This window comes from Abramis brama (assembly GCF_963993115.1).
Source record: "Abramis brama genome assembly, chromosome: 19".
Classification (NCBI taxonomy): domain Eukaryota; kingdom Metazoa; phylum Chordata; class Actinopteri; order Cypriniformes; family Leuciscidae; genus Abramis; species Abramis brama.
In genome coordinates this window covers 31,600,523-31,617,867 of record NC_139981.1, presented here as the reverse complement: position 1 = coordinate 31,617,867, position 17,345 = coordinate 31,600,523, and the positions used below count along the sequence as shown (strand labels likewise).

At 36.4% G+C, this 17,345-nt stretch overlaps 1 protein-coding gene across 3 annotated transcripts in view; it reads left to right on the top strand.

The window, feature by feature from the left end:
- Window positions 1-1,756: 1,756 nt before the first annotated feature.
- The window catches only part of wdr11 (WD repeat domain 11), a 98,940-nt gene continuing 83,351 nt past the window's right edge, over window positions 1,757-17,345 (top strand). For all 3 annotated transcript variants that reach the window (XR_014603562.1, XM_084093292.1, XM_084093291.1), the window contains exons 1-5: window positions 1,757-1,980; window positions 6,080-6,191; window positions 12,842-12,995; window positions 14,799-14,972; window positions 15,730-15,922. Coding sequence is in view for 2 of the 3 variants with exons in the window: in XM_084093292.1 (XP_083949418.1) it covers window positions 1,883-1,980; window positions 6,080-6,191; window positions 12,842-12,995; window positions 14,799-14,972; window positions 15,730-15,922 (731 nt within the window). In the remaining variant the exon portion in view is untranslated. The remainder of the gene's footprint in view (window positions 1,981-6,079; window positions 6,192-12,841; window positions 12,996-14,798; window positions 14,973-15,729; window positions 15,923-17,345) is intronic.

Sequence of the window (17,345 nt, the reverse complement as noted above, 5' to 3'; positions counted from 1 at the left end):
TCATCTCCACTACAAATAGGAAAAAGAGGCTACAATTTGCACAAGCTCACCAAAATTGGACAGTTGAAGACTGGAAAAATGTTGCCTGGTCTGATGAGTCTCGATTTCTGTTGAGACATTCAGATGTTAGAGTCAGAATTTGGCGTAAACAGAATGAGAACATGGATCCATCATGCCTTGTTACCACTGTGCAGGCTGGTGGTGGTGGTGTAATGGTGTGGGGGATGTTTTCTTGGCACACTTTAGGCCCCTTAGTGCCAATTGGGCATCGTTTAAATGCCACGGCCTACCTGAGCATTGTTTCTGACCATGTCCATCCCTTTATGACCACCATGTACCCATCCTCTGATGGCTACTTCCAGCAGGATAATGCACCATGTCACAAAGCTCGAATCATTTCAAATTGGTTTCTTGAACATGACAATGAGTTCACTGTACTAAAATGGCCCCCACAGTCACCAGATCTCAACCCAATAGAGCATCTTTGGGATGTGGTGGAACGGGAGCTTTGTGCCCTGAATGTGCATCCCACAAATCTCCATCAACTGCAAGATGCTATCCTATCAATATGGGCCAACATTTCTAAAGAATGCTTTCAGCACCTTGTTGAATCAATGCCACGTAGAATTAAGGCAGTTCTGAAGGCGAAAGGGGGTCAAACACAGTATTAGTATGGTGTTGGAAAAAAATCATGTAAAAGAAACTTTTAGATACTTTCTTGTTAGTGTGTATTAAGAGAAAGTTTTAAGGTATGAGAAATGTTATAATACTAATTAAATTAAACGATAACTGAAGCATAAATTGTTAATGATCTGCTTGTGACTTAACAGTAACTCATTTTTTATGAAGTGCAGTGAGAGCATCTATAATCATTTGGATAATTACTGTTATTGAATAATATCAGTCCACAAATCTGACATGATGCAGCCTGGGATCATAAATCATTTACTGTGTTCATTCATTTGGTAAGAGGAGCAGGACTAAGTCTGGGTTCTCCCAATGTTTTTTTCAGTTTCTGTCACCTGATGGAGTTTGGGTTCCTTGCCACTGTCGCATTTGGCTTGCTTAGTCTAAATTTTTCTTAATATTGCCAATTTGACTGCACTGACACAATCAGATGAGAACAAAATTTGAACTCAATTGAGCTGGATATTGACACTGTTGTCTTCTTTATAGAGCTCTGAATCTAATTGATGCATTTTGCTGCATCGAAATGGTTTTTCAAATGAATTGAATCAACATTGATCTGACTTGAGCTGATAACAACACTATTGTCTTCTCTAGCGCTTCTTTACAACAGAATTTGTCTCGTATTTGGTGAAGCTTGCATCATTGACACTATTTTCCTGTTCATTACCGTGAAGCTGCTTTGAAACAATCTGTATTGTATCAAGCGAGCAATAAAGGTAACTTGACATTGTATCAATCACACATTCAATGCCAATTAAATAACAAAAAATATATAGGTCTGCTAGCTGATAAGAAAATGCCACAATGACAGATGATAAAAATATAAAATAAAATAAACTAGCTAAATAAGGAAGTAAATAACTCAAGTCAAGTGAATAGAAAGGAAGACAAATACGCTATATAAGGCTAACAATTCATGATGCTGCATTTATTATTAGGGTACTGGATATGGTTAGTTAAAGTGAAATTATACAAAATGGAAAAATAAATTCAATTGTGCTACTAGTATGATAATAAAAATGCGTGTTTTTTAACTAATACACTATCAGGGCGGAACTATATATTTGACGGAACGTTTTCTGAACGGAACAGTAATGGGACGCACCGCAAACACTTCCTAACAACACAGCTCGATCATTCATTACATTTAAAACGAGCCAAAACATTCCACTTTTTCATGTAGTTTTGACATATGGCTTCAACCATGATTCCGTACACTGTCAATATTAAACTGGCCGCAAGAACACTGACCGGAACCGTTAATTTACAGAACAAGACAGCAGTGGACTGGTGAGTAGCTTTAGCTTCTGCAGACTGTCAACACATACAATCATGATCTAACCAACAGAGTTTGACGTTTTCAATAACATCATAAACATTATTATCATCACATTGCTTTTGTAGACATGTGTTTCGTAGGATATATATATATTTTTTGAAAGTAGTCTCTTAATGTCACCAATGTTGCATTTACTTAATAAAAAATACAGTAAAAACAGTAATGTTGTGACATATTATTACAATTTAAATGAACTGGTTTTTGTTGTAATATATTTTACAATGTATTCCTGTGGTCAAAGCTGAATTTTCAGCATCATTACTCCAGTCTTCAGTGTCACGTGATCCTTCAGAAATCATTCTGATATGATTGGGTTCTAAAGAAACATTCCTCATTATTATCAATGCTAAACACAGTTGTGCTTACTTATAATTATAATATTAAATATTTTTTGGGAAACTTTTTTCCCCCTTATGGGAAAGGCACATTAATTACACTGTTTAAAAAAGACAGTAAAAACATTTATGAAATTAATAATTAATTTATTTAATTAATAAATATTACAAAAAAAGTTCCATTTATAATAAATGCTGTTCTTTTGAACTTTCTGTTTATCAAACAATCCTAAAAAGCATTCACAAAGTATACATTATTTTACATCTTATCCCAAACAAAAAAAACAACAAAACAATTTGAGTAGCTAAAACTGTTATCACCATTGATAATAATAAGAAATGATCTTAGAATGATTTCTGAAGGATCATGTGACACTGAAGACTGGAGTAATGATGCTGAATTTTCAGCTTTGATCACAGGAATAAATTGCAGATAGAGAAAGAGAGCCTATTTATTGTCTTTACATTCATCATAAGTCAGTGCCAAAAAACAGTGTATAGTTAATATTACAAGATTACACGCATTACACATAACACTCGTGTCTGGTTGTCATTAAAATCCATACGCATTGTTGCTAAATGATGAATAAATGGACAAAGATTTACTGCTTTCCCAATTGTCCTGTTTCAGTTTTTTTAACTGATAGCTCCAGATCTTTGCATTAAAGGGACAATGTGTAGGAATTTCTCCCATCTAGTGGTGAAATTGTATTTTGCATTCAAACGAATTGTGCTCTTCAGCGCCTCGCTTTTTCAGATGCGTGTTGCATCTACGGTAGCCGTTACGTACCATAAAGCTATGACAGGATGTCTTTTAATAGCACTTCATCGAGTTCTACTGTCTGTCTATATAATAAAGTACACAACCAAGCAATGAAAAAAAGCTTGTAATTAAGACCGTAACATTGACTTACCTGTCGAGCAGAAAGCAGGCAACTTCAGCGTCTCTTTTGAAAGCTTTCTCCTGCATTAGCTCTTTCCACCTGGAAAAAGCTATCCCGACATTAACCCTTGTTTTTTGTAATCTCCGGTCACGTTTCGTTTTTACGGTCTACTTTGGACTTTTTCGACGACGAGGACTCCTTATCCTGTGACTAACCGTACAGTGCAGCCTTTTAAACTTGCCGGGGCAGTGACAAGCGCCTCTCACTGCTCTGCTCCTCCATTTCTGCTGGTTTCAGTCACGTGACGCTGGCTCTGAATGAAAATGCGTTGTGGAAACGCGTTGGCCTAGTACTTTTTGTCCCTCTATAGTTTTTCAAGATGGCGGAACTACATGGAAGCCTCCGTGGACCTACCCGTCCCATGTATATAAAGATAATAAATTCTTTGTTTACGAGGATTAGTCTGATCATTGGCAGAGGTATTTGAACACCATTGAGGACATATTTAAGAATAAAAATATTGATTTTAGATAATAAAATACCTAAAAAACTACACATTGTCCCTTTAAATTTGTATTCTAATATTTAGAAAAATAAGTAAAGTTGTGATAAGTGGAATGTTGTTACAGTGAAATCAGTGTAGATTCGCAGCACACACACAAATCTCTTATTTATTGTTTGCAGTGCTTCAGTTTAGACTGTAAATATGCTTGTATGGTTCTGATGGGATGATATTACACACACATAAACATGTTTTCTGAGTTTGTTTGGCATTGCTGATAAGGTTTGAGTTGTCACCAGTGTTTCAGCTTCCGGTTACTACAGCGGGGAAGTTCCTGTAATAAATCTTTGTTCCCCATTGTTTCAGTTCCTAAATTTACTGGCCACTATTGTCAATCATAATGCAGATTTTCTGTTTTAATTTTTTTTGGGTGGATTTTGAGTAAGTAACATAACGGTAACACTTTACAATAAGGTTCATTAGTTAACTACATTAGTTAACATTAACTAATAATGAACTGCACTTATACAGCATTTGTTCATCTTTGTTAATGTTAATTTCAACATTTACTAATACTTTATTAAAATCTTGTTAACATTAGGTAATGCACTGTGAACTAACATGAACAAACAATGAACAGCTTTATTTTTATTAACTAACATTAACAAAGATTAACAAAAACAGTAGTAAATGTATTGCTCATTGTTAGTTCATGTTAGTTAATACATTTACTAATGTTTAATAAAGGAACCTTATTGTAAAGTGTTACCAACATAACTTCATATTTAGAACATTATTAACCGTATCCTACAATACTGTGTCTTCCATTGTCCATTATTTTGTATTTATGAATGGTGTGCTGGATGTCCTGTCAGTTTAGGTCAGTGTGACTGGAGAACATTGAAGTGCTCTGAAACCTTGAAAACCTTTATTTCATCAGATCTGGCTTTAGGTTATTATTTTGTTTGTCTTGTGTACTTCAACAGGCTTTGAGTTCTGGCAAAGATATACTTTCCTTTATGATGTCTGTGCTGCGGGGATAGACTAGGTGAATTTGACAGTATGACTTATTGAATATTGTTGATAAAGGACCACACAATATTGGAAACAACGGACATTGCGGTATTCTGTTTTACTGCGATATACTGTATATTGCAATATAAAAAACAGTTTCACTAGATGAATTGAATAGTTTTAATTAATCATTCTAGGATTATTGGGGGGATTTTGTAGGGGAGTGCGTTGAAAATAATAAACAAAATAAAAGCATAGATTAATACAATAGAACAAAGATACAAACAAAATGAACAGTAAAATAACACTGCATAGTCTTCACTGTATAAATTGAATATATTTCATCTTTGTTAAAGCTATGGAAGTGATTTTCTCTTTGTATTTTGTTTTTTTAACATTAATGACACAGACGGCAGCAGGAATTTTAGGCTGCTGTCACTTTAAGAGCTAATGCACAGATCCAATATAATAATACACATTCATTTTCTTTCTCAATTGTTTATGTTCACGTAAGCCATAAGCGACTATGTTTACGAGGATACTCAGGCACTTTGACTCAATTTTGCTTGTATGTGTGTGTGTGTGTGTGTGTGTGTTTTAATGGACACACATACAAGCAAAATTGAGTCAAAGTGCCTGAGTATCCTCGTACACACGCACACACACACACGGAAGAGAACAGAATTAGGTGTTCATGTGCTTTCTGCGCGGCTCTGTTGCACTTAAACTGTTTAAACTGACAGGACCTAAAACACGTGCAAATGATAAACTTTCACTCTATGATGGTTAAACTTCGCAATTAATCTGTGAATCGCGTGCGTTTCGAACGGTGGTGCCTGGTCCGAACGGATCACGGATCAATTATGATCTCTACCGCAATACCGATGTTAGACCGATATATCGTGCAGCCCTGTCATTGATTCATGCATTTAAAAAAATATATATATAGTTGTTGATGGCTTGGTTAGATCAACAGTTTAATTGTCATCTGATCATAAACTGTCTGTTTTATTATGTAACCTTAAAATAACCTTAAATTGGTTGAATCTCATGAAACATTCCTATAACGTGTCTGGGTCATATTTCAACCTATTGTAGGAAATTTTGTTTAAAGAAAATGAGGATTTATAGGACCATTACATTTTTTGTGTTGTAACTGTGATTTCTAATTTCCCATTCATATCTGTAATGTGAAAAAAAGCATGAAATAGGCTTTTATTATATCAATTGTTTTGTAAATGTATTTGTGCATTAACTGTCCACATTGTTAGATTCACCCTGCTACTGTTTTCATCTTCCTTCTGTCTTTGCTCAGGGGATGGCAGGGTCTGATCGCTCAAGGCTGTCACTCCAGTATCCTCATCATTGACCCAAATACAGCTCAGACCATTCAGGTCCTGGAGAGACACAAAGCCAATGTGGTCAAGGTGGGTTTTAAATATTTGTTCTATTTGTTTTACACATTGTTCACTTGACCCAATATAAACGCTGAATAGCAGATGTGTGCTTTTCTTGGTTAATTTGTTGAAATTCTGACAAAATATTCACCATCAGAGAAGATGTTAACCATGGTAACAAGAATCACTCCAAAAGGCTGTCTACACCTTTGACTGTCTAAAGCTTTGCAAGGGACGTAATCAAGTTGGTTTCCCTATTCTCTCAAAGAAACGGGGTTCCCATGGTTACAGAAATGGGAATAGGAGGGAATTAGGTGTGGGTGTAATGACCAAAATCTTATGTCACGTTATGAGAAATATTTCTCTATAACGATATATATCACCATAGAGTCATTTTTGTTATTTTATTATATTTTTGTTATTACAAATAAGCAAATTACAAACAACAGGACAAATACAATAGAACAAAGATAGAAATGAATGAAACTAAGTTTTTCAAGTACTGTATGTTTATTTAACATGTCATGTAGTAAGAAACGCTAGAAATTGAACAATCAAATTTAAAAATAAAACACTGCATAGTCATTACTGTATGTATAATTTGATTCTTATTAAAGATTTAAAGGTCCCCTATTATGCCCCTTTTCACAAGATGTAAAATAAGTCTCTGATGTCCCCAGAGTGTGTATGTGAAGTTTTAGCTCAAAATACCCAACAGATCATTTTTTACAGTATGTTTAAATTGTCGTTTTTTGGGGCTCATTAAAACGCGCTGTTTTAGTGTGTGCCCTTTAAATGCAAATAAGCTGCTGCTGCACGGCACAGGGGGCGGAGCTTCATGAGCTCGCTCTCAGTCTCTCAGGACAATTTCATCTCACGGAATGATGATAATATCAGAAACTCTCAGTAACGGTGTTCAGTTCGAGTCGGACAATAATGCCTACAGAGTCAGAGTGCTGTATAGAGATGGAACAGGTATAGTTTAGTAGTTTAATTACGGTTATTATAACGTATTTGTCATCTGCTTGTATGTATCCACTATTAATAGCCTACAAGTCTGCTGTTTCGGACCAGGTCCGAATGATGATCAAACATATACTGATGAGTTTAATAAAGTTTATTGTACATCACACAAAAGATGAAGCGTCAGTTTTACTTCAGAAAATCGCCTTAAGAGCTGAGTAAACACAGTAAGTTATAAGAAGTGCGCAAGTACATAAGCGAATTTCGGTAGAGTTGAGGGAGCATTTTCTTTAAAAACAAAATAATTCCACCTTGTCTTCAGCGGCTGCCTCAGATTTCGGGAGTAAATAGAGAGAGCTATGTGGATTAATACATCCAGCCACACAACACCTACAACGCTTGGGAGACATTCTCATCTATGGCTGTGAACTCGATCAGGGCGGGTCTATGTTAGAACGGCAGTGTCTGTCAACACTCGTGGGCGGGGCCTGTGCTTAGTGATGTCACTAAAGCCGCATTCTGAAAACAGGTCGTTGGGAGACACTGCTGATGATTTATGGGGATTAATAAAAAAGGAGTGAGTGGATTTTTATCACTATTGGGTGGTTGTGTACACACACTGCCAACACACATTTATGTCCAAACAGCAGGCAAAAGTGAAATTTGCATTATAGGGGACCTTTAAGAGTTGATGCATCCTGTCACCGTTTAAACGGCCCTGTCAATCATCTTGTCACAGTTAAAATCATCCACATTCAGTTTGATTTAATTTAATTTCCTACAGTATTGGAGAGAAATGTAGAAGCATGTTGATCTGCCAGTTGTGGGTCTTTCATGCGGAGTGTGTTTGTGTTTGCACAATGATGCATGTAGAAGTTAATGACCAAACGCATCTTTATAAAAGTTCACAATGCTGTTGCTGATGAAAAACAATGTGGATGACATTGATTTTTTTTTTTTTTTTTTTGTCAAATTAAATACTGATTATAAATCACTCAAACCTTCATCTAAACGTCTCTACTGTTGTTAGAAAAGGTATCAAAAAAAGAAGACCAAAAATCCTCAATCTCTTTGACAAGAAAAAAACAGACTTGTGAGTGTGATTGATAGGAGCCAGAGAATCCATATTGCAAGTGACATCTGAACCCGGAAAGAACTTCCTTAGTTTGACATTTGTGAAATAAGTTGTATGGAAAACCTTAAATTGATTCAGACTTATTCTGGCAGAGGATGACGAAGAATTAACCCTGACACCACCATTCAAAGCGACGTCCAAGTTCTGTCTCCCATCGATCTTTAAACTGAGAGGTAGATAGCAAAACAGAAGGAAGAAGTAAGATCTATAAAACACAGAGCCATGTTTATGTGTTAGGCAGTTCTCATATAGAGAAGATTCAGACAAATCTGGAAAGGAAGATTAACTAAATTATGCACTTGGTAAATTAGACCTTGGTATTTTCAAAAAAACAAACAAATCAAGGTCAGAAAAAGATGCAAAAACTCCATCAATCAATAAATCAGAAAAACATAAAAGTCCTTTTCCCATAAAACAAAAGCTGTGAGGGCACAAACAGATTGCTATTGCAAACAAGACCTTAGAGAGAAGAAGCAGCGAGTATAAAATGTTATTTAAATTGCCTCCAAATCCTAAGTGAAGAGCAGTCAACTGAATTTGTAGAGTAATTTGAGGGACGACTAGATAGGATTGTGCTTCTACCCTTCACCGATCAATATGAGGATAATTATACAACTGTGAATTGTGCTAATATTTGCCACCCAGCAATTAACCAAAAAATTAACCAGGGAAAAATATGAATCTGCCCTGCCATAAAGCATCTGATCATAGCAATGTGCGGATATGTTTGCACGAGCTCTGCAATTCAGCACTCCAGTCACATTACATTTATAAAAACAGATTTCATGAAAGCAAGCAGCTTCACAGTGTATTAAAGGGGTGGTGTAATGCCCTTTTCACAAGATGTAAAATAAGTCTCTGATGTCCCCAGAGTGTGTATGTGAAGTTTTAGCTCAAAATACCCCACAGATATTCTTATATAGCATGTTAAAATTGTCACTTTTTGAGGGTGAGCAAAAACGCACCGTTTTTGTGTGTGTCCCTTTAAATGCAAATGAGCTGCTGCTCCCAGCACAGGGGGCGGAGCTTCAAGAGCTTGTGTCCTTTTACCTCACACAGACATGCACTGGAAATGTCAATGCTTATGTTGAAACTGGAGTCAGACAATGATGGAGAGACTCAAGAAGAAGTGACAACATGTAGAAGCAACAGGACGTTTCTGAATGGTTAGTTGATGAATTTATGTAGCTGATGTGTAGTTATCTTCTAGTCATTGATTAGCATATTCTGTCATGATAATCTATAAATCTTGTTCCCGGGGGCGGGGTTTATGTAAATTTTAGGGTTGGTGATGTCACTAACCCGGGAGGAAGCTCGTGTAGTCCCTACCAGCCGTTTGCTGTAGTCCTTAAAAAACGATTTCTTTAAAAGCAAATATCTCCCTTTGCTTTGAACTTTTGAGCGTTGTAACTTTGCAGATGTTGTTTATGCTCAAACAGCAACATTACACACTAACTAAAGTTAGAAAAGTGAAATCATAATCAACCACCCCTTTAAACACAAAAAAACAGTCTCAGTATCGCTTTCTATTAGAATTACAACTTAAATTTCTGCTATAGAGCAGCTCTCCAGTGTGTTCATGTACTCGCGTCTGACCTCGACGACTGAACAGAAGAAATGAGCCGGAGATTTCCACGACAAAGAAGGCGGAGCCTCACATATAGTCTCATGCCAAAACTGACAATTCTTATCATTGTGGAATATTGCAGTATTTATTATAAATGAATTATCCGTGCACATCATTATTTTTTGAATTCATGTGACTCGTAATCTTGAATCAAAATAACTTCCCCTCCCTCTTGCAGCAACTATTCTCTTCGCTGGTCTCTCTCACTCAACCTGTCACTCACATGAGATCCACCAATAGCAAACCACAACCATCCAAAATCATTTCCCACCCTACGTTTTTTTCTTGCTTGAGAAGCCATTTCACTTGGATATATAGGGAAGAAATAGTCACAATAAGGAAGAAAAGGATATTGCAACCTCTGTTTCATGGCGACTTTCAAGACTTTTCAAGAATTTTCGTGAATACTCCACACGATGGCCATTCTGACATAATTGTGTGCGTTTTTGACCATTCAAGTGCAAAATAACATCTTTCAGTGTCTTGAAAGAGAACTGAATTTCGGGATCGCATGGCACAGCTGACTCGATTCTGCAAAAAAGCATTCACTGAATGTTGTCGTAATTCATCATAAACAGAATTAAAAAACACAAGCAATGATCATTTGATTGTTATCAGTATTGCACATCCTGAAGTAACTGTTGTCATTGCAGACAGCAGAGGCTGGTATCTTTACTCAGTGTTGTGTTGCAGTGCGGACTGAGAGGCTGTAGTTTATTTGAGCTGGTCTGTGTGACTGCAGGCTGCTTGACTCATGAGTTATAGCCTTCAAAGAAGCCTGCATTTGCCAGCAGTAGGGAGCCCTGCTCTCTGACTTTGTTTTCCTTCCCCGCCGTGTGCTTCATAGTTTATACCATGTGACCACCACCATAGCTGCAAAAACGCAGGCCTATCCACTTTATTTTGCAATGTGGAAGTAAAATATTTCCTATGAATGTGCAAAACTTCTGATGAAAATATCTCGATGAATAACAAAGTGCAGTAAACGGTAAAAGTATTTGTGCTACAAATCTGTGTGTTTATGATTGCTACAATACATTAAGATAATATAAGAAATAACAGTTTGCAATATTGAGCCATTTTGTAAAGCCAAAAATAACTGGAAATGACATTCAAGTAACAAATGTCTGTGCCCACTCTGGCATTACAAATAAGGTGGATAAAAGAACATAATAATATAATATAAATAATAATAAAAAAGCATAATGTTTAATATGTGAAGCAACATTGATGTACTACATTTACTCTGATGTATTGGTCTTTAGCACTTGCGTTTTATTGGTTGTTCATCCAGTCCCTAGGGATTTCATTGTGGTGTTTAGGGCTGTCATAATTCCTCGATTAAATTCAAGTACTCGATTAAAATAAAAAAAAACCCTCAATTGCAATTTACCCGGCAAAATACGGGAAGTGCCGCATTCCAAGGATGAGAATCCATGAACCACATTATTAAACATTTTTATAAGGCTGCACGATACATTAAAACCATTTAAAAATCATAATATAGCATAGTGCTATAGTGTGATTCAATTAAATAAGTGTATACAGGGCCTAAACCTAACTTTTTTTGCTACACCTGCCGATGGCTGGTGATTTAAGAAAATTACCGGCCATGAAACGTTTTAGGCAAAAACAGGCAGTAATGACACCAACATTTTAGATACCAGTGAAAATACTCAATTATCTATTCCAATTTCGATACCACAGCTAAAACTACTAGTAATTAGTAATTAACTAATATAACTAATATAAATTTAAAACATTATTAATGACAAGTAAACAGTCAAAAATAAAATAACAACAAATAATTCAATTAATGCAATAGTTTTTACAAATGAAATAAACAGTGCTTTATTAGGTAGGCTTTTCAAGTAGGTCTGACAGTAATTTTCAGCTATATTTTCAGAAATTTAATAAAGTAATCAAATGTAAAATAACACTGCATAGTCTTCACTATATAAGTTAGACATACATAAATCCTTAATTAAAGTTACAAAAGTTATTCAGTCAAGAGCAGTGAGTGATTTTCCCTGTATTTTGTTGTTTGGTTAACATTAAAGGGTTAGTTCACCCAAAAATTAAAATATTCTCATCATTTACTCACCCTTAAGTTGTTCCAAACCTGTATGAATTTCTTTTTTCTGCTGAACAGAAAAGAAGATATTTTGAAGAATATGGATAACCAAATAGTTGATGGGTCCCATTGACTTCCATAGTATGTGAAAACAAATTCAACTGTTTGGCTGTAAAGGCTAGAAACTAGCATTTCTTATGAAAAATAGCCGCCTACATATTTAGAAACAATAGCTACAACATGACACATCTGTAACATAAGTCTATGGGCCTAGCGAAAAATCTATTCCCTTAACAGATCTTTTAGAAATTCTGCAAGAATCAATAAGAGTGGTCATGAGTAGTTTAAAAAGCTTTCTAATTTATGTTGGTGCAGTATGATGTTTTCTCCTCTTCTCGCCAGTCTTTATAGTTTATGTGGCTGTTTTAGATCATATTTGACTTTCGATGTACCATTTAAAAGTAGTAAATTTTCAACAGAATTCAAATGAGTCACACATTTTATCATCGATGTCGCTATAGAAACAGCAGACGCAAATGTTATCACACTCTGTATCAGTCATATTGGCTTCAGTCATGCTGCGCAGATAATTGGTCCTAGTTCAATTTGGTTCAGTAATGTTTCCATTAACCATGGTATAAAAATTTGGTTGTACTTGCTAGTTTTGGTTATTGGGAGGGGGAAAGGTTACCTCTACATCCATGCATACTACTCTACATTGAAACTGAATGACTTCTGGTCTGTCGCTTGTCGGAGATTGTAGAAAGGTGGCTTTAGGCTCTTTTGACTGGACCAAATGCTTAGCAACATGTATACAACCACTTAGAAACCAGAATGTACAAGTGGAAAAACTTAATTTTGTCCTGTTTTTACTGCGTTAGGTAAAATGGTCCAGAGAAAACTACCACCACAGTCTCAGCTCGCCCTACTCTCTGCGCCTGGCATCTGCGGATGCGGCAGGGAAGATCATTGTGTGGGATGTGGTGAGTGGAATGGCACACTGTGAGATCCAGGAACACACCAAACCTATTCAGGGTAAGAACACTTTTTACCAAGCTCATCTTAAAATAAACCATCTCTGTGCTGGTTAACCAAGAAATGGGGAAAAACAGATGATATATTAAATATTTAATATACACTATATGGACAAAGGTATTGGGACACACCTCTTAATTATTGAATTCAGGTGTTTAATTCAATGCCACTGTGTCTAAAATCGAGCACCTACAGTATAGCCATGCTGTCTGTATGTACAGACATTTGTAAAAAAAAAAAAAAAAAAGGGTTGTTCTTGTTCTGAAGAGCTCAGTGAATTCAAGTGTGATACTGTGATAGGATGCCACCTTTGCAATAAGTCAGTTTGTGAAATGTCATCCCTGCTAGATATTCCACGATCATCTGTAAGTGGTATTATTGGAAAGTGGAAGTGTTTAGGAACAGCAGCAGCTCAGCCACAAAGCGGAAGACCATGTAAAGCCACAGAGCGGAGTCACTGGGTGCTAAGGTGTGTAATAGTGGCCAATGCTCTGCTGATTCCAAAGATGAAGAGTTTCAAACTTCATCTGGCATTAATATCAGCAGAAAAACTGTGCGGCGGGAGATTCATGGAGTGGGTTTCCATGGCCAAGCAGCTGCATGCAAGTCTAACATCACCAAGTACAATACAGAGTGTCTGATGGGGTGGTGTAAAGCAAGCCGCAACTGGAGTCTGGAGCAGTGGAAACGTGTTCTGTGGAGTGAAGCTTCTCTGTTTGGCGATCTAATGTGCGAGTCTGGGTTTGGTGGATGCCAGGAACACCTGCCTGACTGCATTGGACCAACTTTGTTTGGTGCTCTACTGGATAAACATTTCAAAACCTTGTGAAAAGCTCTCCCAAAAGCTCTTTGTTAGATAAAATTGGATATCGTCCAATGAAGTCAATGATCAATGAAGAGCATGAAGTACCATCTTCAATATTAATGTCTATTTATTTAGAATGCTATCAATGTCATTAAAGTCCCTGTTGGTGTAATGGTCAGGTTTCCCAATACTTTTGTCCATATAGTGTATATTAATCTTATTATGTACGATTTTATTTAATTGGTTGATATTTATATAGACTTCCAGTCAAAAGTAGTGAACTTATATCATGAATGATCAATGGATTTTTAAATAAATGTATCTATCAAATGTATATATGCATTTTAACTATCAACAGCAGTTATGAATCTTTGGTGGAAGAAAGTTGCCACACACACAAGACAGCTTTTTTTAGGAAACACTTACTTTTCACTATTTCCTTATTTATTGACATACTTGTTCCGATTCTTATAACCATCCATTTAGATATTTTGCTTTGTGACGTTATTGCAATTAATTAAGAATTAAGAAGGTTCAACACAAATTCTTATTGCCATAATGAATTTTATATTTAATAGCCATGATTCACATTCTCGTTGTGATTTTCATGAAATGCTCATTACTGTAATACAGTAACTATCTACTGCATTACATCAAAAATTACTCTAATACAGTTTTTTCTATTTTGCTATTTTTTCTATTATACATTTTTCAATACAGTAAAGAGTAAAATACTTTTTTGCATTGCCGTGATGAGAATTAGTACCAAATTTGTCAGTTGGTGGAAGTTGTAAGAAAGCTTTATTTTCAAGCGTAATTGAGTGTGTTCTTTCTTTCTTTCTTTCTTTCTTTCTTTCTTTCTTTCTTTCTTTCTTCAAAATTAAAAAAATAATAATTTTACCCTGAAATGCCCTTGAAAAGCTTTGTGAGATTCACTCCAATAAATCTCTGAAACTTCCAGAAAACAAATGAATGAATGAATGCAAATCTCTCCTCAGATATGGACTGGCTGTGGGCTCAGGATGCTTCACGCGATCTACTTCTGGCTGTCCACCCTCCCAACTATATTGTTCTGTGGAACGGAGACACTGGCACCAAGCTGTGGAAGAAGAGCTATGCTGAGAACATACTGTCTTTCTCCTTTGACCCCTTTGAGCCCTCCAATCTGGCATGTGTGTATTCAATCACATTCATAATTGTAATTTGTGATGCACAGACGCGTAGATCATTATTAGTGATGTTCGAATTGCATACTAATTCTTATTTTGAATTTGTTATTTCTCCCTGATTTGTTAACTGATTCACACAGCTTGGACTCTTTGTTGTAATGAAAAAAAAAATCAAACAAACAATTAATGACTTTAGGGTGAAATGAATTTACTCACAAATCACATAGTTATTGTTCACTCAATACAATGTTGTACATAGGAGTACATTTAAAAATCATCAGTCTAACTGTACTTTACTGAACCTTTCAACATTGCTAAAATATTGGTTGCAGTATCTGTGTTCTGTACTGTATCGTACATCCCGGATAGAAGTCATTATTAAGGCCCGTTCACACCAAGGACGAACTGTAAAGATATAGGTTTAAATATAGTTTATTCACACCTCAGCTATAACAATAACGGCACAGAGAAACTGTCCAGTTGATAAATGATCCAGTTGATAAATGATAAAAACATTGAGAGCCAATCAGAATCCATCCTGCTGTAACGAGCTCGAGCATTTAAAGCGGCAGATTCACTTAGAATAAACAGAACGATATCATCCGCTGGTGTGGACGCTATTATAGTGGTCTTTATAGTTATCATTCTTGGTTTGAATTGGCTTTTAGTGCATACTGAATGTTTTTTTATAGTTTAACTGTCCATTCGCTCAACTGTTTCTCTAATGTCTGCCATTTATTCCTTCCTGTCTCTGTCATAGTGCTGACCAGTGAGGGTATAGTGTTCATCACAGATTTCTCACACTCTAAACCACCGGGCAGTGGAGGCAAGAAGGTGTATATCGCCAGTCCTCATTCCAGTCCGGCCCATAGCAAACCTGCCGCGGCTCAACCCACCGGTGCCAAAAAAGCCCTCAACAAGGTCAAAGTGCTCATCACCAATGAGAAACCCACGTGAGTCCAGCACAGCCCAGAAACACCATAGCACTCTGAGCAGCACATACCGAATGTTTGAATGACAATTTGAAAGAAGTTGGAAAGAGAGTGTTGAGTATTTCCAGGCCTGTCGTGTGTATGTGTTTGACATTAGAAGCATGTTTGACCTTGTATTATCTTTGTTTGTAAGCTGGGTGAGAATGAGGCTGGAAAATAGCTCAGGACCCTTGCCTACATCTAGTATTTAACAGTATTTTTAAAGAGCAACCCCTTTGATGACCCTTTTGAAAAATGTATGACACAAAACAGCCTTAACCTGTTAGCCAGCAACCCTACTTTTGAAAAATCCACAGAAATGGCATACCCAAACTAAAAGAGGTACAGTTCATGAACCCTTTGCACTAAAAGCACAAGTATGATCTCATTTGAAAGCTGACACTTAGCAGTTTATTGTAAATTTTACAATGAATTATTTGCATAATGAATAAATATATAGCTTCAAAATTTTGTAAAGTTATTAGAAATATATTTTTATGAAATATCTTCATGAGAATTAAATTGAAGTTGGCATTGTATCAATCTAGAAATGCATTGCAGCTATAGCCACATGTCTACCATGTTATATTTCAAATCTGAAGATAGGTCTAAAACTCTGTATTAGTGTTGCACGGTGTACCGATACTTCAAAAGTATCGCGATACTCAGAAATTAAAAACGTCACGATACCTAAATTTATCAGTATCGATACTTAAAAAAAAAAACTAAAAAAAAAACGCCTCCCTATGGACATCTGTGTTTTTTTCCTGACGCACGCAGCAAAGAACCTGCCGCTGTCAGTGTCATGTGACAGAACACTACAGCGAGATGGCTGCATGTGCGAGCACAAGTGGTCCACGACTCGTAGAAAAAGATGACGCGAGGAGTGACATATGGAAGTACGTTGCCTACCTTGCTCTGTTGCACGGTGCACCGATACTTCAAAAGTAAATCGCAAATTAAAAACGTCACGATTCCTTAATTTATTAGTATCGATACTTCTAAGAATGACCGCGTTCCAGATTTGTAAGGCCGGCGACACACTGGCTGCGTGTCGTGTCCGTTTTTATTTCGGCTCCCATGTTAACTGCCTGCGTGACACACGCGTCTGGGCGCAGCTCGAGACGCGCGGAAAACGTGTGCATGCTAGAAATAGAACCGACGCCTATTTTTCACGCGACACGCAAGCGTGTTGGAAGCGTTTCCAGGCAAAATAGAATAGGAAAAGATGTTTCTATGTCATTTTGACACGAATACATATTAATAAATGACATTTTGATGTTTGAAAGTTTTGACATAAATACAATATAAATGTAATTTAAAAAAATATTATCGATTTTCAAATATTGCACCTCTCAATACAGAACGAATTATTCTGTAGCCTATTTTGCCGTCAACACTGCCG